Source organism: Rhinoderma darwinii, chromosome 11 (genome assembly GCF_050947455.1).
Source record: "Rhinoderma darwinii isolate aRhiDar2 chromosome 11, aRhiDar2.hap1, whole genome shotgun sequence".
NCBI lineage: Eukaryota > Metazoa > Chordata > Amphibia > Anura > Rhinodermatidae > Rhinoderma > Rhinoderma darwinii.
Window position 1 is genome coordinate 53,823,782 of NC_134697.1, and position 23,460 is coordinate 53,847,241.

The 23,460-nt window shown below is 42.4% G+C and overlaps 1 protein-coding gene across 4 annotated transcripts in view; it reads left to right on the forward strand.

The window, feature by feature from the left end:
• Positions 1 to 23,460, forward strand: part of MARCHF8 (membrane associated ring-CH-type finger 8) — a 172,527-nt gene that overhangs the window by 83,711 nt on the left and 65,356 nt on the right. The window contains exon 3 of one of the 4 annotated variants that reach the window (XM_075841519.1): positions 17,523 to 17,592. The exons of 2 other annotated variants lie outside the window; for them this stretch is intronic. In XM_075841519.1, coding sequence (XP_075697634.1) covers positions 17,572 to 17,592 — 21 coding nt within the window. In that variant the 5' untranslated portion in view covers positions 17,523 to 17,571. Of the gene's footprint in view, positions 1 to 17,522; positions 17,593 to 23,185; positions 23,449 to 23,460 lie in introns of those variants that run through there. One more of the 4 variants, XM_075841518.1, reaches the window with a different exon arrangement.

The window sequence follows — 23,460 nt, forward strand, 5'->3', positions numbered from 1 at the left end:
TCTGTCCTATCGGTTCTAAATAACGTGGTTTATAATAAAGTATAAATACGATCGTGGCATTTGAGAATTTGTAATCTGCTATCTTTAAACACTTTTACATGACCTTAAAAGGTGAAATTTAAATGTTGATGTTGCACAAATGAGGGAAATTAAAATCAATGGGAGTCAGAGAAAGCGTATTTCGCGGAGTTCTTTGCCAGTAGCGCTCGAAAAACGCGGCGAAAATCGCGGCAGACGTCGTGCAGGAAGGACAAAAATCTTTTGAGGTAGAATTTTCCTCCTGCAAGAAAACTCTGTGTGAACACAGCCTAACAGACTACGTTTTTATTTATTTATTTTTAAAACCGTCCATCCTACAAAATCTAGGATAACATCTGTTAGTAGGCACCACTACATTTATCAAGGGCAGGGACTGCTTCCGAAAGTGATGAGATTCTTTACTTTCTTATAGCTAACAATATGGTTCACTACTATCAAAGCTGTTCCATTGGTCTGACAGCTTGCCTATTTCATAATTGAATTAACACATATGTTTAGAAGGTAGCCCACTGCCGTGCTATACAGGAGGCACGTTACAGTCAGATGAGCCCTACCCGTCCAGTGATACATAATTTTAAGTGTCTGACGTTTAATATTCCGTAATCCAATCGGGGGGGAAAGAGTAATCGGTTGATAAGGGTGATACAAAGCACCTAAGGCTGAACAAGAAACACCGTTTATCTTCTAATAGACTGTTAAGGTGGACTCGTTAAGGCCTTTTACACTGGGCGATAATCGGGCAGACAAGCGTTCATAAAACGCTCATTCCCGATAATTGCCCTGTGTTTACAGGGCAGCGATCCGCAGATGAACGAGCAAACGCTCGTTCGTCAACTGATCGTATAGTTTTAAAAAAGTAAAGTATTCTCGTTGTCGGCAGCACATCTCCCTGTGTAAACAGGGAGACGCGCTGTCGACATGTTTGGGAACGAGCAATCGGAGTAATGACCTCTCGCCCCCTCCATAGCTCCGTGTAAAAGGAGCAAACTAGTGCCGATCAACGATGTCTCGTTGATCAGCGCACGCTGTACTGGCCGAATATCGGCAGGTGTAAAAGGCACTGTGTACTAGGTTATGTCTTATTACGCGCAACAATGCCTAAGGGTATGCTGGGCCGTGTAAACGAGCGCCTATAAACGAGACAGCTCTTTAATCGGCGCTCATGTGCTCCTTTCACACAGAGCAATGATTTATATATGTATAGGGATGAGTGATCGTTACTCCGATCACTCGTCATACATTTTTTTTATCAAGTCACCAGCGCATTTCCCTGATTACACAGGGAGATGAGCTGCCGACAACAATTATTTTTAATTCTGCATAAAAGAGCAGATCAGCTGATGAACGAGTAATTGTTGCCCTAATTACACAGGGCAATGATCTGGAACGATCGTTCATATGAGCGCTTGTTTACACAGTCATTCACCCGTGTAATAGGGCCTTTAAACTTGAAGTTTTATGTATACATTGACAGGGATTTGTCAATGTAGTTCTTCAATGTAACTGAGTTCTTAGGAATTGTATTGTATGGAGGTGTGTGTTTTTGTAACGGCTATGGTCACGGACCGCTGCCGCCCCCCCACCCACCGTCGGACGGCCACAACCGCAGACTCTTGGCCTCTTGCCATCTTCCTCCTCGGAGATGCCAGCTTGCGGCCGTATACCCTGTGCTAAGGTTCTCGTGCTCGTCCCCAGCCTTGAAGGGCCAGCATGCGCATACTAAATGTTCCCTAACCAAGCCCCAGATCACCCTGGACTATAAATAGGCTGTGCCCTTCCACTCTTTGCCAAAGCGTTGTTGCCTGCCCATGTTCGTATTGCAAACTGTCCCTTAGTTGTATCCTGCTCCCAGTGTTCCCATATCCGGCTTCCTGTATCCTGTTGCTGTGTTGTTTTCTGTGTCTAAGCTTTTAGTTGGAGTCGTGTGTATCATCTGCCACGTCTGGCGCCCCCTTCCACGTTAAGCTTAACCTGTGCCAAAGCCTCTGCTACTGTCTTGACTCTTACAGGTACTCTTGTGCTAAGGACTTTGCATAGACTTTTGTTTGGCCAGCTGCCACTCCGCTATAGTGGAGCGGCCTAGTGGGTCCACATACTGCTAGATCGTGACCGTGCGCTTAGGACATGGAACCCGCTGGCCAACCTAAGACGGCATTTCAGGTGATGTAAATGGATATGCATGACCTGCGTGCACGCCAGGATAAGCACCTAATGGCAGTAAATTCTATCATCACCCGTCTGGAGCATCCTCTTGCCCCTCCTCTGGATGCTGCTGCCGTGAAACGGGAGGGCCCGGAATTCTCGGATCTAGCATTATTTTTAGAGACTTTTCGTAGAGTGTTCAAAGAGCTGGGTCGAACATCCCATGCAGCTGCCGCTCTGCTAACCCTCAAGCAAGGGGAGTCGACAGTAGGAGAATATACCATCTCCTTTCGTACACTGGCTGCGGAGCTGACATGGAACAATGAGGCCTTAGTGGCAACCTTTTGGCAAGGACTGTCCATGCACATCAAAGACGAGCTAGCAGTTCGCGATCTTCTTTCCAGTCTGGATGCTCTCATCCTGTTAGCAACCCGGGTCGACATGAGGATCCAGGAACGTTCTCAGGAGGTTCGGCGGGAGAGGGGTGCCTACAGACTGACACCCTCATTCCACAGACCCCTATTGCCTTCTCCCGTCGCTCCACCAGAAGAACCTAAGCAGGTGGACAGAATAAAATTGTCCGAGCAGGAGAAACGGCGCAGACGCTCTTCAGGTTTGTGTCTGTATTGTGGCCTCAAAGGCCGTTTTGTGCACCAATGTCCACAGAAGCCGGGAAACTCCAGCTCCTAGGGTTGTTTGTAGAGACAACCCTTGGTGGAACGACGCCAAATGTGTTCTCGAATTATCGATTTCTGTAACCATCGTCTCTGGAGATAGGCAGAGGAGGAGTGTGATCTATCCGGATTACGGAGCAGCTGCAAATTTTATCCAGCAGGATCTAGTGGATTGCCTGTATCTACCCACAGTTCCTCTGAAGAGACCTCTGGCTGTTGCCTCTGTGAATGGGCTGCCATTGCCCGATCCTATTGTGTCCGTCACAGAACCGCTGACACTACAAATCGGAGTTCTTCACTCGGAACAGATTGCCTTTCTCGTCTTGCCTAAAGTGATCAACCCTATTCTGCTGGGACTTGGCTTCATCTACATGCTCCGGTTCTTGACTGGAGTAACGGAGAAGTCCTCCAATGGGGGTCCAAGTGCCTTCACTGCTGCCTGCCACAGGTTTGTCCTATTTTGCCTCCATGGCCTCAGTCACTCTCCGTTCTACCCTCACATTATGCCAGTTTTGTGAGCATCTTCAGCAAGGAGGAGGCAGAGACTCTTCACCATCGCATCTGCGATTGCCCTGTTGAATTACTTCCTGACTTCTCACCACCTTGTGGGCGAGTCTATCCTCTCTCCCTGCCAGAGACCCTAGCCATGTCTGCTTACGTTAAGGAGAACCTCGAGAGGTTTCATCCGGAAGTCTTCCTCCCCGGCCAGAGCCGTATTCTTCTTCTTTGTGAAGAGGAAAGATGGATCTCTTCGTCCATTGACTACCGAGGTTTGAACCAAATCACGGTCAAAAACAAATACCCCTGCCGCTCATCTCAGAACTCTTCAACAGAATTCATGGGGCCAAGGTGTTCACAAAGCTAGATCTTCACAGGGCTTATAACTTGATCCGTATCTGTAAAGGTGACAAGTGGAAAACCGCATACAACACCCGAGACTGTCACTTTGAATATCTCGTGATGCTCTTTGGCTCCAGCTGTGTTCCAGGAGTTCGTAAATTACATCTTCCGGGATCTGCTGTATGTCTGTGTCATCTATCTGGACGACATCCTGATCTACTCCGCTGATTTGACGATGCATCAGAAGCGTGTTCGCCAAGTTCTTTCGCGGTTAAGCGGGAACCTCCTATATGCTAAACTCAGTGTGTGTTCAAGAGGAACTTTCTGCCCTTCTTGGACTACATCGTATCTGACCCGTGGACTCGAGATGGATCTAGAGAAGGTGAAGTCCGTCTTCGATTGGCCACGTCCACAGGGCCTTCGGTCAATAAGATTTCTAGGAATCGCAAACTTCTATTGGAAATTTATCCAGAATTTCTCGTCTCTGACTGCTCCAATCTCTGCCCTCACCAAGAAGGGGGTGAACGCCAAGGTTTCACCTCTGGAGGCAGAGTTTGCATTCACCAACATCAAGAGCACTTTCATCTCAGCCTTAGTTCTCCATCACCCTGATGCATCTCGGCAGTTCTTTTTGGAGGTGGATGCGTCTTCCGTTGGTGCTGGAGCACTACTATGTCAAAGAAACTCTGAAGGCTTAATGGTGACCTGTGGCTTCTTTTCACAAATATTCTCTCCTGCAGAGCGCAACTATTCCATCGGAGATCGGGAGCTGCTGGCCGTCAAGTTGGCCTTAGGGCGAATAGCGCCCTCCAGCAAGGGTCTCCACTCCACTATTATCATTTATACGGATTACGAGAACATTACGTACCTACAGTCAGCACAATGACTAAATCCTTGCCAAGCCAGAACGCGTCTGTTCTTTGCTTAATTTCAATTCTTTCTTCACTTGCGTCCTACAAACAAGAATGTGAAGGCTGATGCCATGTCTCGATTTTTTTTAAACCAATGACTCTGAGGAAATTCCTCAATATATTATAGATCCTTCTAGGATTATTGCCGCTAACCCTCTGCAAATTAGAGACATTCCTCCCAGAAAGACTTTTTTGTTCATCTTGCAGACAGGAAGAGAATTTTTCACGGGACACGGCTCCAAACAGGCTGGGCACTCTGGTGTCCGAAAGACTCGGGACTTGATAGCTCGTCACTAGTGGTGGCCCATGCTGCCTAGAGATGTTGTGGACTATGTCCCCTCATGTACAAACTGTGCCTCGAACAAGTCTACCCGCTCCAAACCTGCTGATCTACTCCTTCCCCTGCCTGTCTCTGATCCCCTTGGCAACATATCGCTATGGACTTTATTACAGACCTTCCTCCTTCAGCTGGAAATATTACGGTCTGGGTAGTAGTGGACCGTTTCTCTAAAATGGCACGTTTTATTCCTTTGACTGGTCTTCTATCTGCTCCTTGCCTGGCAAATCTATTTATTCTGCACGGACTTCCTCTTCATATTGTCTCGTATCGGGATGTACAGTTTACGTCCAAATTCTGGAGAGCCCTGTGCAACCTGCTAGATGTAAAGCTGGACTTCTTTTCCGCCTTTCACCCACAGTCCAATGGTCAAATGGAGAGGACCAATCAAATTTTAGAGAATTGCCGTAGTCCTTTTGTTTACACCCACCATGACAATTGGGAACAACTTCTGCCTCATGCAAGTGAGTCTACTGCCTCTTCTCCTTTCTACATTGTGTACAGCCAACATCCACAAGTTCCTCTTCCTGTGCCAGCCATGATTCCATTAACTGCAGCTAACTCTTCATTTGGTACTTTTATGCACATCTGGTAGCAAACTAAGTCTGCAATCCTTCAGGCAGTGGGCCGCATGAAAAAGCATTCCGATTAAAAAAGAAAAGTTCCTCCTCAATTCTCTCCTGGAGTCCAGGTCTGGCTATCCTGGAGAAACATCTGCTCCCAGGTTCCTCGGTCCTTTCGAAGTTCTGCAACGGATAAACCCTGTATCCTATAAACTTCAGTTGCGTCCTACTCTCAGGATTCCCAACTCATTCCACATGTCCCTCCTTAAGCCTGTGGTTCTGAACTGCTACAGTAAAGCTTAGCTCTGCAGTTGCTCCCAGCGGTTCTACTGATGTGTTCGAGGTGAAGGAGATCCTGGACTACAAGAGAGTAGGGGGGGAAGGACATTGTATTTAGTGGACTGGAAAGTGTTTGGTCCTGAGGAGAGGTCCTGGGAGCCAGAATCTTAATGCTCCTACCCTCATTAAAAAATTCCTCTTGCGCTCTGGACCCAAGTAGAAGAGGCTTAAGGGGAGTACTGTAACGGTTGTGGACTGCCGCCTCCACTCCTGGCCCCTTGCCAGCGTCTCCCTCAGAGACACCAGCTTGCATGGCCGTCCTGCCCTGGGCTGTGTGCTAAGGTACGCACGTGTCTCTTGCCCTAAAGGGCCAGCACGCGCGCATACTAAAAGTTCCCTAACCAATCCCCATATCACCCTGGACTATAAAAAGGGCTTTGCCCTTCCACTCCTTGCTTGAGTGTTGTAGTTGTCTACCCATGTTTGTATTGCAAACTGTCCCTTAGTTGTATCCTGCTCCCAGTGTTCCCGTATCCTGCTTCCTGTTGCTATGTTGACTGTTCTTTGGCCAGCTGCCACTCTGCTACAGCAGAGCAGCCTAGTGGGTCTACCTACCCCTGGATCGTGACCGTTTTGTTCAATAAAGACACATTTAATTATCCAAGGTTATGGATGTGCTTCATACACAAACATCGAATATAGAATAAACCGTAGCCTAGGTATTATAGTACAGAAAAAAATTGTCTGAAAAAAAATTGTCTAAAGCTACACAAGTCAAAAAAGCAAAATATTTAAAATTACGGGCAGTTTGGAATGGATGATTTTGAAGGAAATATGTGCGGTATGAAGGAGTGATAACATGCAATAAGCTGTTCTTGATGTAATTAGGCCTACATCCCTAATTGGACTGTCATCAGTGAGATGAGATGTCACAGTCCATTGTAAATTTCACCAACTTTGGATATGATTCAGATCTCTCCGAGTAGCCAGGAACAAGCTCAATTTCATATGTGACAATCATCTCGGGAAAGCTAAATATGCATGTGACTTTGGCACATCAATGCTGGGCTACTAAGACTGCTGGATTATATCCAACCCTGGGACATTTATCCTGGGCAATATACTAGTTAGAAAGATATTTCCAATTTATGTTTTTGAGAGACATTTTGCAAATGATCTTTTTCGGCATAGGTTTTAAGCTATTATTCGATGTGTGAAATTGGATCTGTCTTTAAAAATATCATATGCATATTAACCTTTTACCACTATGTCATTGAAAACGTGCGTACATAATTTCACAACTAGAGATTGAGGCAGATCTTTTCCCAAGTATATTTCTGTGTGTATACTGAAAATAACCCATTTCTTACGTCTTTCTTACATTGTTTTTGGACACTCAAGCCATTTTGGGTTTGACCAATGTTTTTATCAGATTTACATTCTTCAAGTTTGCAGGTGTAGATTTAAAAAAAAAAATTGCATGTAAAGCTTCAATTTTGGATTCTGAACTGAAGGCTGCAGGTTTTTTTCTTAACATTTCATCAGGATCGGTATTGCATGGCTAGGATGTTAAATATTAGCATCTTACGGTGAGCAGATTATATATAAATAGGCTTAAAGACATGAATGTTCCTTGCACCTCCTCCCATTGACATCTGTCACTTGGTGCTAAAAGATTAGTGACAGATTATTTTTCCTTTAAAGGGAATGTGTTGCCAGAAAAACATGATTTTTTTTTTAAAAAATGAAACATTTAGTGTGTGGGTGATTAAACATGGTTCAAATTTTTTTTATTTTTTTCACGAGTCAGGAAATAGTCAGGAAATATTATAAATTAATTCTAATTTATAATACTACCCATTTTTGGTCACTAGATGGAGCTAGTTCCCAAAATTGCAGCATTGCAACATTGGGTTAAAAGCCCTCGCTCTAGTGAGCTCTCAGCATCCCCCCCTCCTTTATCCTGGCTAGTGCCGGGATAAACGAGGGGTTTGAAAGGTTTAACCTCCTACACTGTGTGTCGCCATTTTTTGAGGTAACCCACAGTGTAGTAGGTTTACATACAGTAGTAAACACACACAAACACTAACATACATTGAAATCTCTTACCTGCTCCTGCCGCCGCGGCTCCCTCCAGCCCGTCCGCTCCCTTTGCTGCCGCTGTTCCATGTGCACAAGTCCGGAAGCCGCGACCGGAAGTAGTAATATTACTGTCCGGCCGCGACTTCCGGTCCACAGGAAAATGGCGCCGGACGGCGCCAATTTCGAATAGGACTGTGTGGGAGCGGCGCATGCGCAGTTCCCACACAGACGCCGTACACGGCAGTCAATGGGACGGGAGCCGTTCGCAGTCCCTATGGGACTGTGGCTGCCGTACTCCATGTCTGTGTGTGTCGTTAATCGACACACACAGAAATGGAACAAAAAATGGCAGCCCCCATAGGGAAGAAAAAAGTGTAAAAATAAGAAACAGTAAAACACAAACACACAAATGAAAATAAACGTTTTTATTAAAGCACTAACATCTTTAACATATAAAAAAATTATTCCTTTAAGTCATATAAATTCTTCCTTGAATCCAAATGACATTGGTTTTATTTTACCTAGGAATCTAGCAGTTATAAATAGGTAAAAGCCGAATAAAGCTTTAGAGCGTTGTATTCAAGCTTTTGCCACATCAATTATTACAAAGTGTGTAATGAATTGATGGTAAATTTTAATAGAACATAATAACATATGAGGAGTAATATCTTCAACGACTCAAGATTCTGAAAAAGTAAGGGTGTGTTCACATCAGCGTCACCTTTCCATTCATAGGTTCCATTAGACCTTTCTGTCGGAGGAACCCATGAACGTAGAGGCAAACGGAAACCATACCTTCCATTTGCATTACTATTGACTTCAATGGTAATGCTTCCGTTGAAAATGGATTCCGTTTGTTTCAGTTCCATAAGGTTTCCGTTTATTTCGCGTCAACAATAGCCCAGTCGAAATCAATGATAATGCAAACGGAAACTATGGTTTTCATTTGACTTTCCGTTAATGGGTTCCTTCGACGGAAAGGTCTAACAGAACCCATGAACTGAAGCCCAACGCTGGTGTGAACAGACCCCTGTAGGGGCTCATGTATTAGTCTGTCAACAACCATAAACAAATCGTCAAAGCAGAAACTCTTGTATCCATATTTAAGTTAAAGAGGAGCTGTCCGTTCTCCAGACTTGTCTCTTTTAGTAAATACCTATGTACCTGATGAAATGACAATTCGGGAGTATCTTTTCTTAGAACTTTGCATAGTGCCCTTTCTCTGTTATACTCTGTACGGGTGAATGGTAACACCCTTTTGTCACTTTATTCGTACATTTCCAGGAGGAATAACACAGGACTGGTATGAAGCAGAGTTCTAAGAAATGGTGCTTTAGAATTGTTGTTTTTTTGGGAAAATGCAAGCATTTACTAAAACAGAAATGTCAGGAGAGCAGACAGTGTACAAAAAAACAAAAACAGCACTGGAAAAAATAATGAAGCAAAGCGTGCACGCCTCAAAGTACGACTGGGTCCAGAGTCCCTTAGAGTACGCCCGAAAAGAGAAGCGAGGCAGCACATCCAGAAAAGTGAGAACTTTATTCACCCAATGCTAATCCCACTTTTCTGGATGTGCTGCCTCGATTCCCTTTTCAGGAGAGCCGACAGATCCACTTCAATTTGAGTTCTTTTACCATCTGCCAAACCAGCACGCACTGGATAATTACGAATTGAAATTCTCCTTTGATCCACTAATCTACATGATGCCTGATATAGAAATTAAGATCGGCACTAAATTGTCTAAAGAATATTACAAGATCTGGAATTAAAAATAGGTGCCGTATTTATTAGCGTATTGGATAATTTTCTTCTCTAAAAATACTAGCACCGCCAAATGTCTTCTTGGAGCCTTCTTCACACAGCAGTTTTGGTACAGTTCAATGTGTTTATTTATTTTTAATTTTGAAACCAAGATATTTTTGTTTTGTTTATATTTTTCTTTATTTAGGATCTATACCTAGTTTTGCTGTATATGTATCAATGTTTTGTTTGTAAGAGAGGCTTCCTCGCTCAATCCATGTTACAACAAATGTATGAATTGTGGTGTGGTATTTCAAGAATATTTTAACCATAAATATTGTATTCTATAAACTACGCTATTGTTACATGACCCCTTTTTGCTTAAGGCCAAATTATAGTAGGGATGCTAGAAGCAGTATCTCAGGCCTCAAACCTGACTCCTTGTGAATTTAATTTATTCTACATTATAGACAAATTCACCGTAAAATCCCATTAATCCATCATCCACATAAGGCTAGGTTCACACTGCGTTTTTTGCAGGAGGAAAATCTGCCTCAAGATTCCATTTGGAATTTTGAGGCAGATTTTGCTCTGCCTGCACGCACATTTTCGCGAAATTTTCCGCTGGGTTTTTTCCGCCCGCGACCATTGAGCGCCGCGGGCAAAAAACCCAGCGAAATACGCTTTCTCTGCCTCCTATTCATGTCAATGGGAGGTCAGAGGCGTAAACGCCCGAAGATAGGGCATGTCCCTTTTTCCCGCAAGACGGTTTTTCCTCTCGTGGGAAAAAACGCTTCAGTCTCCCATTGAAATCAATGCGAGGTATTTTCGGGCGTTTTTTGGCGAGTTTTCAGATGCGGTTTCCGCGTCACAAAACTCAGTGTGAACTCCCCCTTACGTGGAAGGCTAAATATTTGGATTCACTGGAGTACTGGATGTAATAATATCCAGTCAAGTTGACAAAAACAAGAATTTGTAACCTCCTGAAGTCTTCTACTAGCTCTCCAAAGGTGTTCTAATGTGGTTCATGACCTGATTATTCTGAAACCTTCCCATCTTAGGACCTGGAATATTTCGGAGGATTCTGAATTAGTATTGTATTTATTTGCGTTTTTGTTGTTGAATGTGATCAAATGTTATCATATGGTTTATAGTGAATATTATTGATTTTACCATCACATGGTCCTCGTGTGTTTAGTTTGATGCTCTGTTACTCTCGCCCTCCGCAGTTGCCTCATCGTATTATTTCTATAAAGGCAGTATCTGGTTACAGATACACTGGCTGTTCTTGGATTCAGTAGTAACAGCTGCATCTCAGTCATGTGGGGGAATTCCGCAGCAATTATTTGGGATTCCTTCATACAGCTAAGCCCAGACATTTGCTAAGCTATTATAATGTTGGGTGTCTGTATGTTTGTACTGCAAGCAATGCAGCCTGTTTGATACTTAGAGGCAGTCTCTAAAATATCAGCACGGCAAAGGTCGCATATGGATTCATGTAGCGAATATAGGATCTGTGTACAGAATGGACTGTGTACGGCAACATCTAAAATGTATTTATTTAAAAGGATGGGGGAAATACTATATGGGTTCTGTAAATACATTACAAATACACAATAAAGGTTGCCGAACAAAAACTGTATTAACATGCAGTTTGTCTCAGATTTTGGGATGAGGTAATGGGATGAAGGGCTTTGTTTTGCATCATATTGCAATGCGTTAACCTGACTTTATGAGCATTTTGATTGCTTGCACACAAATGTATGTAAAAAGAAATTTCAAAATTATTACTCTGGTGTCAATTATAGTGACTGCATTTGATTGCACGAGTGATGGTGATGTACCAAGTTATCATGACTTAATGCGTTTTAAACAGGTCTGTATGCCACCCAAAAGCCAGATGTGGCATTGCAAAGCTTTTTTTTTTTTTTTCATTTTCTTTACGCTTAATGGTTACCCTTTTGTAATTTAATTTAAATCTAATAAGATCCATTATGTGCTTATAATGCATGCGGGTCATCATCTGGGAAAGTGTTACTCACAAGCAACTACGTCAAACAGGCCTGTGATTATTATATTATATGCCTTCAGTAGCAGCTGGGTATATTCTGGGCAACATCCTCTATAGCAAGGGCATTCAAAATATATAAGTTCCTGAGAAACATACTATTACATCTTCATCAAAGTAATTACATTATATACAGTACTGCAAAGTGAAAATTATATCAAAAGTAGTAGTGTTAATGTTTTTTTTTTATCAATTAACAAAATACAAAGTGAATGAACAGAAGAGAAAACCAAATCAATATGTGGTGTGACCACTTATTGTGCAAGTGTACCTAGACAAATTGATGCTGTTTTGAAAGCGAAGTCATGGATTTAGTAGGATTCTACCAAACCGGTGATGATGATCATCATTTTCATATGTAGGTTGAAACCGTCATTAACACTTCCACTTTTGAAAGCATTCTTATGTTGCAAGATTCTTCCACAACTGCCTAAAACTATTGCACAGTACTCGATCTGTGTGTGTGTGTGTGTGTGTATGTGTATGTGTGTATGTATATATATATATATCTCACGTACACACAATGTACAAAGTCTACACACCCCTGTTAAAATGGCATGTTTTTGTCATGTCAAAAAATCAGTGCGAGATGAATAATTTCAGAACTTTTCCCACCTTTAATGTGACCCATAATCTGTACAATTACATTGAAAAACTGAAATAATTTAGAGGGGGAAAATAAAAATAACAAAACTACAATAATGTGGTTGCATAAACGTATATTTGGGGATGAGGTTGGGTTCAGAATTAGCCAATCACATTCAAACTCATGTTAAATAGTAGTCTGTGCACAGCTACAATTATTTAAAGTTATTCTGAGTAACCCCACATAAAGTTCAGCTGTTCTATTAGGATTTTTCTGACCATTTTCTTTGTTGCATGTGACCGCAAAAGCCATGGTCCGTAAAGATCTTACCACACATCAAAGGGATCTGATTGTTGAAAGGCATCAGCCAGGAGAAGGGTACCAAATAATTTCTGAGGCAATAGATATACCATGGAACACAGTGAAGACTGTCATCAAGAAGTGGATTACATTTGGCACAACGGACATTACCAAGAACTGTCAATGTACAAAAGCGTTACAGCACCAGAAAAATAAGGAAAAGCTAAGAGTGCAAAGCCCAATAGGACTGGATCCAACCTTCCAACACTAGCAAGAAAAGAGGTTCAGGCAACACATCCAGTAATGGAACTTTTATTCACCCACGCAACGTTTCAGTTCCTTCGAGTCTTTCTCAAGCATAACACAATACAAAAATGACCAGTATATAAAGTGCAAAACCCCAATTACAATATATGAAACAATTAGTGAGGATAAATATAAATTTACAGATAAAAGATCATCATAATAATGTGTGTGTGTGTGTGTGTGTGTGTGTATATATGTGTGTGTGTGTGTGTGTGTATGTGTGTATAGATATGGATATATATTGAAGAAAGTCCCACAGCACTCTGTGTTAGTGAAAAAAATTGTGGTTTATTAAGCCAGCACAAGCTGCAACGTTTCCGTCCTGCTATAGGACCTTTTATCAAGCATACGCCAACATGTTGAGGAAAGTGTCGTCTGTCTCCCACCACTTCAGACATGTACTGAGGTGGTGGAGATACATAGACGACATCTTTTATTATCCGGACTGGTACTCAACTTATTATTATTTTTTAATATCTTTGATTTAGACCTTAAATTCACTATGGCATCCTCAACTGTTTCTTTTCAATTTTTTAGATACGTTGGTCTATAGATCTGGGGATCAATTGAGGACGTGAAGTTGAACTAATTTTTGTGATAAATATTAATTGGCCCGTCAAGTCAATTTCCAGCAATGCAATTCTCCCTTGTGCTGAGGCTGCATTTTGTCGGGAAAAAACAACATAACAGACTTGTTTCCTGGTAATTTGGGACTGGTTTGTATGTGTTTGCCTAACTGTGTTTCCTATTGGAGTGAGTTTGCTTCTGTTTGTTCTATTCGCTGGGACTAGTAAAGTTATATTATGTCATTTGGATCTATCCACCATTCACAGCAGTGAAGAAATAGATGTGTCCTATATTCATTTTTTTATTTGATGATACAATTGTATCTTAAATTAGTTCTATAATATTAAAGCACTAGGGCAAGATATATTTGTAGACAAGAGTATAAACTACATAAACAACTATATACTTGCTGCAGGTAGGGGCGCCAGTGATTTCCAGCCTGGGGACACTGGATTTTATCATATCACAAAAGAGCACTATACTTGCACTGCTCAATGTGTTATATATCCACCCTTCAACACCATTTTGTTTTAGATCCTACAAATAGACCTAGGGATACGACTATCTAAGACTACGTTAAGACTATTTATTATGCATTTAGAAAAAAATTGCAGTAAAAATGTTGATTTATCATGTAAAGATAAAGGTTATAACAGGGGAATAGCTAAAGGCTCATGGGCCCTGGTGCAAGAATTCAGCTTGGGCCCCCTACCCCTCCCCAACACCACCAGACCCCTGCGCATGCCTATGCCCAGCTGCCTTGCCCGACAGACCCCATGAATGCCCCCCATAGCTGACCCCCCAGGATAATGCCACTACATGGTATAATACCCCCATAGCTGCCCCCACACAGTATAATGCCCCCCATAGCTGACCACCACAATATGCTCCCCATAGCTGCCCCCACACAGTATAATGCACCAATAGCTGACCACCACAGTATAATGCCACTCATACAGTATAATGCCCATTATAACTGCCCCATACACTATATTGCCCCATACAGTGTAATTCCCTCCATAGCTGCCACATACAGTATAATGCTTCCCCATACAGTATAATGCATTCCATACAGGAGAATGCCCCCATACAGTATAATGCCCCCTCAGCAGCTACCATATAAGCCCCCCCATCCCATACCCAATATAATGCCTCCATATGTATGTACCTAATAGAAAAATAATAACGTAATTACTTGGCTATCCCCGTTCCCGCGATGGGTAGAGGAGATCCTCCTCCTCCTCTGCACTGTGCTGTGAGTGACTCGGCGCAGAATGGCGCGATTACGTCACTACATCGTGCCTTCCTGCGCCGAGCCGCTCGCAGCACAGTGAATGCTGGAGCGAGGCTCCAGCATTGAACCCGACTGAATGTGCGTCCTGCGGAAGCAGATTCAGTTAGGAGCGGGAACAGCGCAGTCAGGCCAGGTTAAGGGGCCCGGTCACAGTTGCAACCCCTATAGTTACGCCACTGGGTGATGCACCTGTCATGTCATACAGTAAATAAATCTTTCTGCCCTAAACAAATGTTCATGAAACCTCGGCCTATCAATCATTTCACTGGAAGGATGGATTCACATGCATCAGATTATGCTGCAGAAATCTCTGCGACTGAAAATCCATTTCATTCATCGGACTCTAGTTATTTCTGCAGCAGGTGCATGGATTTCTGCTGTGTTGTAACGTAGCCATTCAAGAAAGTAGGAAGTTTAAGACCTCTAGTATAATGATACCAGCGTGATGCTGCTCGTGTGGACCTTCAGATCACATAAATAGTTTGCTCTGGGAATATAAACTCATACGGAAAATCTGACCTATAGACAGTCGTCTGAATAGAGACTAAAGATTTTACATACCAGTATAATTTTAATTTGGAGACGACTTTTGTAACATAAACCTGTTTGCGACTTTCACCATTAACATCTCACATCGTTGTGAAAAGTGTGAGGGCTTCTGATTTCCGAACCCTATGTTAATCCCCCAACGACCCTGATCCTATTTCACCTGATATATATATATCACAATACTGGTATTTTACTGATTTTTTCGCCATATATGTATGTGTATGGTGAAAAGATTTCATTTGGTAACAAGCCTGACGAGAGAGCCTAATATGTTTCGCAAGCTTACACTGTCAACCTATCCATTGGCAACAAAATGAAGTCATTTATTACCGAGGTAGAGCTCCTCATTGCATGTGACCCTCGGGTTCCAATCAAGAATTCCCAAAAAGTTCACAAAGCTTCTTGGTGCAGAAATTGCTTTTCATTAACATCTTTGCATCCATAAATACGTTTGACATTTTGGCAGAACAAATAATTTTTTTCAAGTGTTTGGCACGGTCTTGACGCAACGTTGCATTTTATTATGGATGCAAAGATGTGAATAACCCGCAATTTTTGACCATGGAGCTCTTGTGATGCTGTGATCTTTTTTTAGAGTTGTGGTCAGCCTATCCATAATATTATCTACAAGCTTTCTACAGGTGTAGAGAAAGTTAATCACTAGTGGGTAGTAGGGAATCGGGGAGAAATGCCAAGTCTTAAGAGAGCCCCACAGATATTCTAGAATTTATTGGAAATAACATAAATAAACAAGGGCCGGAGAGGTCTCTTCCCATTTCCAGTCAATTTCCATAGTAACTACAATAGTGTTTACACGCTGTCTAGTTTCCATGGTAGCTGGAAAGAGTGATAGAATGCAGAGAATATGATGAAAAGGGGTTAAAAAAGGAGTCCAATGAAAAAGCTGAATTTAGGCTTCATCCCCACTTCAGTCTTTTCCTTCAGGGTGCTATCCGTTTTCGTCACTGATAGCACCCTGAACACATTCATTTCAATGGGCCCATGCACACTTCAGTTATTTAAACGGATCCGTTGTTCCGTTCTGTCAACAGTAGAGCATGTCCTACTTTGGTCAGTGATTCAGTGACGTGTGGCCCATAGAAGTCAATGGGTCAGTCAAAAAAACGGATGGCACACGGAAGCACAATGTCCGTGTAAAATAGAAACACGGAACGGAAGCGGAGTGCACACGCAAACCACACGGAAACAAAAACTGACTAACGGATCCGTCAAAAACGGCCGATAAAACGGTGATGGAAGTGTGCATGAGGCCTTAGATGAATGCAGAAACATACATACAATCTTCCTGTCTAGTTTCTTATTACCTATGAACTATTCTGGTGGTATGGTCCATCCCTTTAAAAATTAGCTGTTTAAATTACTCGAAAGGAATTAGACATTAATGCAAACACAAAATTAGAAAGTTGAGATTTGGGAATTTCTTTTTGGGGGTCCTCACAATAGAGAGCTGCTTTAGGTGTCTCTATATCCATCTGTGACGACGGGGTCACATTTCACATGTTAACTGTGCTGATCTGCTGCTTTTGTCTGTCAGGGAAAGAAAAGGACAGATCACCATCAACAAGGAGAAACAGTACATACTGATACGTTGCATAAATAACATTCCCAATTTTTTATTTTTTTTGGGAGTTGTTCTCTGTAGCATTGGAAGCGATCTAATAATGGCAGACTGAGCTGTGGGAAACTAATTTCCTGTGGTTGCTGTTCAGAACCATCAACAAATAGACTATAGTACAACAGTACGACTAATGGATCTCCAGGTGATTATTATAAGGAATTGATGCGTTTATATTCTAATTTATTATTGAAACCACACCCTCAACTATATATAAATATCTGCAAAAGTTTTAGGCAGTTGTGTAAAAATGCTGCAATGTGAGTGCTTTCAAAAATAGAAGTGTTAAGTTTTGTATCAAAATGCAAAGTGAATGAGCAGAAGAAAAATCTAAATCAAATCAATATTTGGTGGAGGGGGGGGGGGGTCACACCAAATATTGATTTAGATTTTTCTTCTGTTCATTCACTTTGCATTTTGTTACAAAACTTAACACTTCTATTTTTGAAAGTACTCACATTGCAGCATTTTTACACAACTGCCTAAAACTTGCTTTCAAAACTCCATCAATTCTTAGGTATACTTGCACAAAGTCATCGATTTTGTAGAATTATAATCAGGTGTATGAATAACCTCTTATATGATAATGATCATTATTTTCATATGTAGGTTGAAGCACAGTCATTAACAGAAAGCTGTGTAGGAGGCTTAAAACTGGATGAGGAACTCTGCTACAAAGGTGAGGTTGTGGAAGACTGTTTCGTGTCATAGGTCCACCATGGCAAGACTGAGCATGGCAACAAGACACTAGGTAGTTATTGTCGCGATGCGGGGTGTGGACCCACTGGGCCGGACCGCGTAGCGGGATGGCAGCTTGCCAAACAGATACAGTACAGAGTCTATAGTTCAGAAAAGGTACCTGTGGCAACTCGGACAGTAGCAAGGCAGGCTCGGCTGGGACCAGGCAGCAGGTAGATGTCAGGCGTGGAGTAGCAGAACACGACAACAGCTTCAGCACGGCACTTGACCAGGACTGCACAGGATACAGGAACAGGGAACACTTGAACTGGAAGACACTAGGAGACCATTTGCAAGACAAACTTCGGGTAACTAACAACGCTCAGGCAAAGAACAAGAGGGCAGAACCCCTTTTTATAGTCCAGTAGCATTCTGGGCTTGATTGCAGACTTCCTGCAATTATGCGCACACTGGAGACCGTCTCGATACCAGGAAGTGAGTTACAGTGCCTCACAGGGGGACGACGCTGCAGGGAACACGCATGAACGATGGGCCGTGGCCATAGACTGCCATTATACTGCATCGGAAAGGTCTCTCATGCAAATATTTCAAAGAAGACTGGGGTTTCAAGATGTGCTGTTCAAGCTCTTTCACAAAGAAACGGGCAATGTCGAGGACCGTAGATGCCGTGTTCGGCCAAGAAAACTTAGTGCAGCAGATCAAAGACTCCTCATTCTTACTTCCCTTCAAAATCGGAAGATGTCCAGCAGTTCCATCAGCTCAGAACTGGCAGAAACCAGTGGAACCCAGGTACACCCATCTAAGGTTCAAAGAAGTCTGGCCAGAAGTGGTTCCATGGAAGAATTGAGGTAAAAAAGCCAAACCTTCGATGTGGAAACAAGGCCAGGCTACTCAACTATGCACGAAAACATAGGAACTGGGGTGCAGAAAAATGGCAGCAGGTGCTCTGGACTGAGGAGTCAAAATTTGATGTAGTTTGAGGCAGTTTGTTCACCAAAGGGCTGAATAGTGGTACAATAATGCGTGTCTGCAGACAACCGTGAAGCATGGTGGAGGTTCCTTGCAAGTTTGGGGCTGCATTTCAGCAAATAGAGTTAGGGATTTGGTCAGGATTAATGGTGTCCTCAATGCTGAGAAGTACAGCATTGAATACCATCAGGGAGGCGTCTGATTGGCTACAAATTTATTCTGTAGCAGAACCATGAACCCAAACATACATCCAATGTCATTAAGCAGTATCTTCAGCGTAAAGAGGAGCAAGAAGTCCTGGAAGGGATGATATGGCCCCCACAGAGTCCTGATCTCCACATCATCGAGTCTGTCTGGAATTACATGAAGAGACAGAAGGCTTTGAGGAAGCCTATATCCACAGATCTATGGTTCGTTCTCCAAGATGTTTTTAATAACCTCCCTGCCGAGTTCCTTCAAAAACTGTGTTTTTGTGTTCACACAATAAATGGATTTGATTCAGATTTCTCTTCTGTTCATTCACGTTGTATTTTGTTAATTGATTAAAAAAAAACTTTTTTCCACAATGGCCTAAAAATGTGGACATTACTCTATTGATGTATCGATCTTTACAATGGCGTATCTACCGATATAACACCTGCTACGGGACCCACGTGATGAGGGGCCTGTGCCGCCTGCCGGCACAGGCCCCCCCCCTGCCCAGTGGCTAGTAGCTGCTACGGCGGTGGCGACGCCAAATTCAATAGTGTCTGCGTCCTTAGGACGCAGATACTATTGAACACTATGGCAGAGCAGGGAGGTATCTCCCTGCTCTGCCATTTACTCGGCTACAGGCCACATTCGGCCTGCAGCCTATCAGGCGCAGGGTCAGGATTCCTGCGGAGGCCGACATGATGTAACTGGATCACGCCGGCCTACGCAAGAATCCCGTCTGCGTTAATTCTTTGGAAAAGCTCAGTTCGTCGCGGTAACGGGGCTTAGGCTAGTATAAAGTTGTTTTTTTTTGTTTTATTTGTTTAGGGGGGCTGAATGGCACTATCTACAGGGGGGCTGTGCAGATTTTAACCTGGTACGTCTGTTTATTTATGACTGCGGTGTGACAAACCACGGCTGGTTCACTTGTTGTTTGCATGAAAGATAAGCAGCATGCAGTGACTTTTTGCACAGTATGGAGAAAGTGTTTTGTCGCGAAGAAGTGTCTATGAATGGATAGAGAAGTTCAAGGAAGGTCGCACTTGAAGTGTCAGCCATGAAGAAGGAGCCGGACGCCCGTCCACGACTGATAATATTTAGCGTACAGGTGAACTGATTCTATTGGATAGACTATCTCCTGTTTGGTCCCCTGAAAGAAGCCCTACAAGGACGAAGATTCACGTCTGATGAAGAGGAGAAGACAGAGGTGCAATCGTGGATCGCAGCTTGGTCTAAAACATTTTTTTATGTGGGAATATAAAAGCTTGTTGACAGATGGACAAAGTGTATTGAAAAGCAGGGAGTGACAAAAACATATGTATTTTACCTTTTCTAAAAGTTGATTAAAAGAATGCAGATCATTTTTTACTCCTGGTGTATATATTAATGGTAGACAAATTATTGTGAACTTTAGGTGCTGGTTAGACCACTAAAGGAGTCAGTTTGGTTTAAAAAACAACAGACGTTAGATGTCTGTATATATCCATACAAAACAGATTGTTTTACTCTGGTGCAAGGAAAAGTGAAGTAGTTGCCCATGGCAACCAATCAGATTGCGGTTTTCATTTTCCAAAGGGCCTCTGCAAAATGAGGGGTGGAATTTGATTGGTTGCTATGGGCAACTACTCCACTTTTGTCTTGCGCCAGTTTTGATAAATCTTCCCCGATAATTTTTGGGAAGAATACCCCTTTTGTTGTTCCCTTAAGAATATTTCCGTTGTAGGGAAGACGGCAGTCTTTCTTAGGATAAGCACCAGATTAGCAGTTCACGTGGTACAGCGGAAGTGAAAGGCGTCTGTCTCCTTGATATATGCAAATCCTGAAGCAAGTCCAAGGCTCCACTTTAATATGCTGAAAATAATTTAGTTCAGGCATAATGCCCAGAGCAAAGTATATGCATACAGAGCTGGCTTTCCAACCTTCCCTGCACTTTCTGGAGCCAATAATGAATGACAACTCAGGTTAAAATCAAATCGCAATATATACAGATAGAAGGTACCACAGGGCTAGAGAATGAAAAATTATAAATTGTGTGTGTGTTTTATATATTTATTAAAAAGAGTGCTGGTGGAGCAACAAAGCAAATTCATAACGCTTCCATTGAACTTATTGGAACTCTGACTCCTAATATGTTATATTGAGACATTTATTTTATTGTCCGCCATTAATTTGTGACAAAGCCGTTCTCAACTTGCCCTACTTATAGCTAAGAATGAACTCTGTGCAATATTGCATTCCTTTTACCTTTATCTTTCTTTGTTTCCCTCTCTGGCATTATCAGGCTTAGGCTACATTCACACAAGCGTGACAGATCTCCGCGTGTAAAAACTTTCATTAAATCTGTCCGTGTGTGTTGCGTTTTTGCATTAGTGCATCCGTGTGCTATTCGTGGTTTTCACGCACCCATGGAGTTCAATGGGCAACTAGGTGCGTGAAAACGCACCAATATAGGACATGAAGTGAGTTTCCCGCAACGGACACTCTCTGCGTGGAAACGCACGCATGTGTGAATAGCCCCATTAAAATCAATGAGTCCGCGTGCTGTGCGTTGTTTCAACGCACAGCACACGGACGAGATTCACGCTTGTGTGAATGAGCCCTAAGTTCAGACATCCTGGAATTTTTCAGATGCGGATTTGCCCACAAAAGGTGAAATCCGCGGTGCAAAATTACTATATCCATGTTATGGGCGTGGGAGAAACCTGATTTTACGAATTCGAAGCGCTACTGAGGAAAACCTAAATCAATACATTACTTTGTGCCAAGCACAGCATAATATATTGCTGATGTATCCATTAAAGATTGATGTTACCACATACATCATTGAGCCCAGGAACAGACCAGCTTGGTATTGTATTAAAGTTTTACCCTATAAAAAAGGCCAACCAGCACCCGCTTTTACATGGCACAAAGATTTTGGAGTGTATCTTCTGAAATGCGAAGATACTTGCCAAATTTCTTTTAATGCCTTTGCAATTGGCCTCGTGTTAGCCACTGAACCCATTTTCCTTCTTTTCCATGTCTGTCTGTAAGGAGGCAAGCTGGGGGTTTCTCTTTTTGTTTTTTAATATGCTGGTCTGTAAGTAGATCGCTAGCCCACATTCAGATTCATTAGCCCACCCATCTGGAATTTGTTTCAAACCATGCCTCTGCTAATATTCCTGTAATTTACAGTAGGGGTAGATTATCATGTATTTCAAGGTATTCTTAAAATTCAGATGTAATCCATCTACCTGAAACACACGTGACGTGGTAGTGCTAATCCTATTTAAAGGAACAATCTCACTAAGGAAATAGAATTAGCTGTAATGATTTTATTAGATTATTCAAAAAATGTTTTATTCTGCTGGCAGTTATTTATTGCGTATGTTTATAATACGCATATCGCAGTAGAATAGTTTCCACATTGGCTAACCACAATCACGCCATTTTATACAGTCCTTAAACGTATCATGATAAATGTGAGGATTGACGCGTTTGGGGCAATAATTAAATATAGCAAATGGGATTTAAATAATTGTCTTTTTGTACTTTGCTGTGGAAACATAAATGATGACATTGTGTATTTTATATTCTTTTATATTTTCCACTGCACCATCTTCAAATATTGGTGTAAATTGGCCACTCAACTCACCCCTTTAAGGGCTCACACACATGGCAAATCTATGGGATCACAGTCTCACTTCAAGTCCATATTCCGAATCTGCAGGTACACCCAGTGCCACTGTATGGAGTCTGTGCAGCACCATATTCAAGCAATGCTTCTAGGGGAGAATACCCGCATAATACAGTGCAGGATGGAGCATTCCACAAAAATCGGAGGCACACAAAGGGACGGTTTGGGCTCCATTCGTACTTTGACCATGTGCATGAGGCCTGATTTAGAAAAATTATATAACACGATCACAGAGCCGATCTATTGCATGCAACTGCTCCCAGCCCTGCTTGAACCCTCATGACCAGTCAGCATTCTTTTCCATACACGAATCACTGCAACTTTTTAGATCTATATGTTGTATTTATCTAATATATTTATTTCTATTTGTGTGTAAATAATGATATATGGTAATATATACGTGTGTGTGTGTGTGTATGTGTATATGTATAACTATATATAGTTAGTGTGTGGATAGATATACACCTTTATTTTTACAGAATCTACTATAGTAGTATGTATGGATTACAAATTACACCATCAATTATTGTAGTTTGGTTCATCTGAAATGCCGTCCCGAAGTGAAACGGCTTTGCCTTATTGTCCGCCCTCCAGTATAGGTGACTATCCTCACTGAGCCTTATGATGCTGCATTTTTAATGCGTTGCCAACACAGGACTGGCTGCAACCTCCCAGCTCACTGAAAGCACTAGCTAGTTGTAGGCGGGGGCAGTGGGCCTTGAAGGAGGATAAAGAGGAGCACATACATTATTCATCCATTGCCTCTTCTCACAAGAATCAGCTGGAGGAAGTGCTCTGACCACTCTCCTCATACTTGCTAGCCTTAGCCGGCTTTTAACAAGCCCAGGCAAGTCAACTTTTCCTCTCCAGGCAAATGTAGGGCAGACGGCAGATGTGCACAGACCTCATCCTTTTAGTCTGGATTACTGGAGTCATGCAAGAGGAAGAAGCTTTAATAAGAATACTCTGATGCATTCATGTTGGAAAATGAAGCTTCAGGTAGGGACGCTT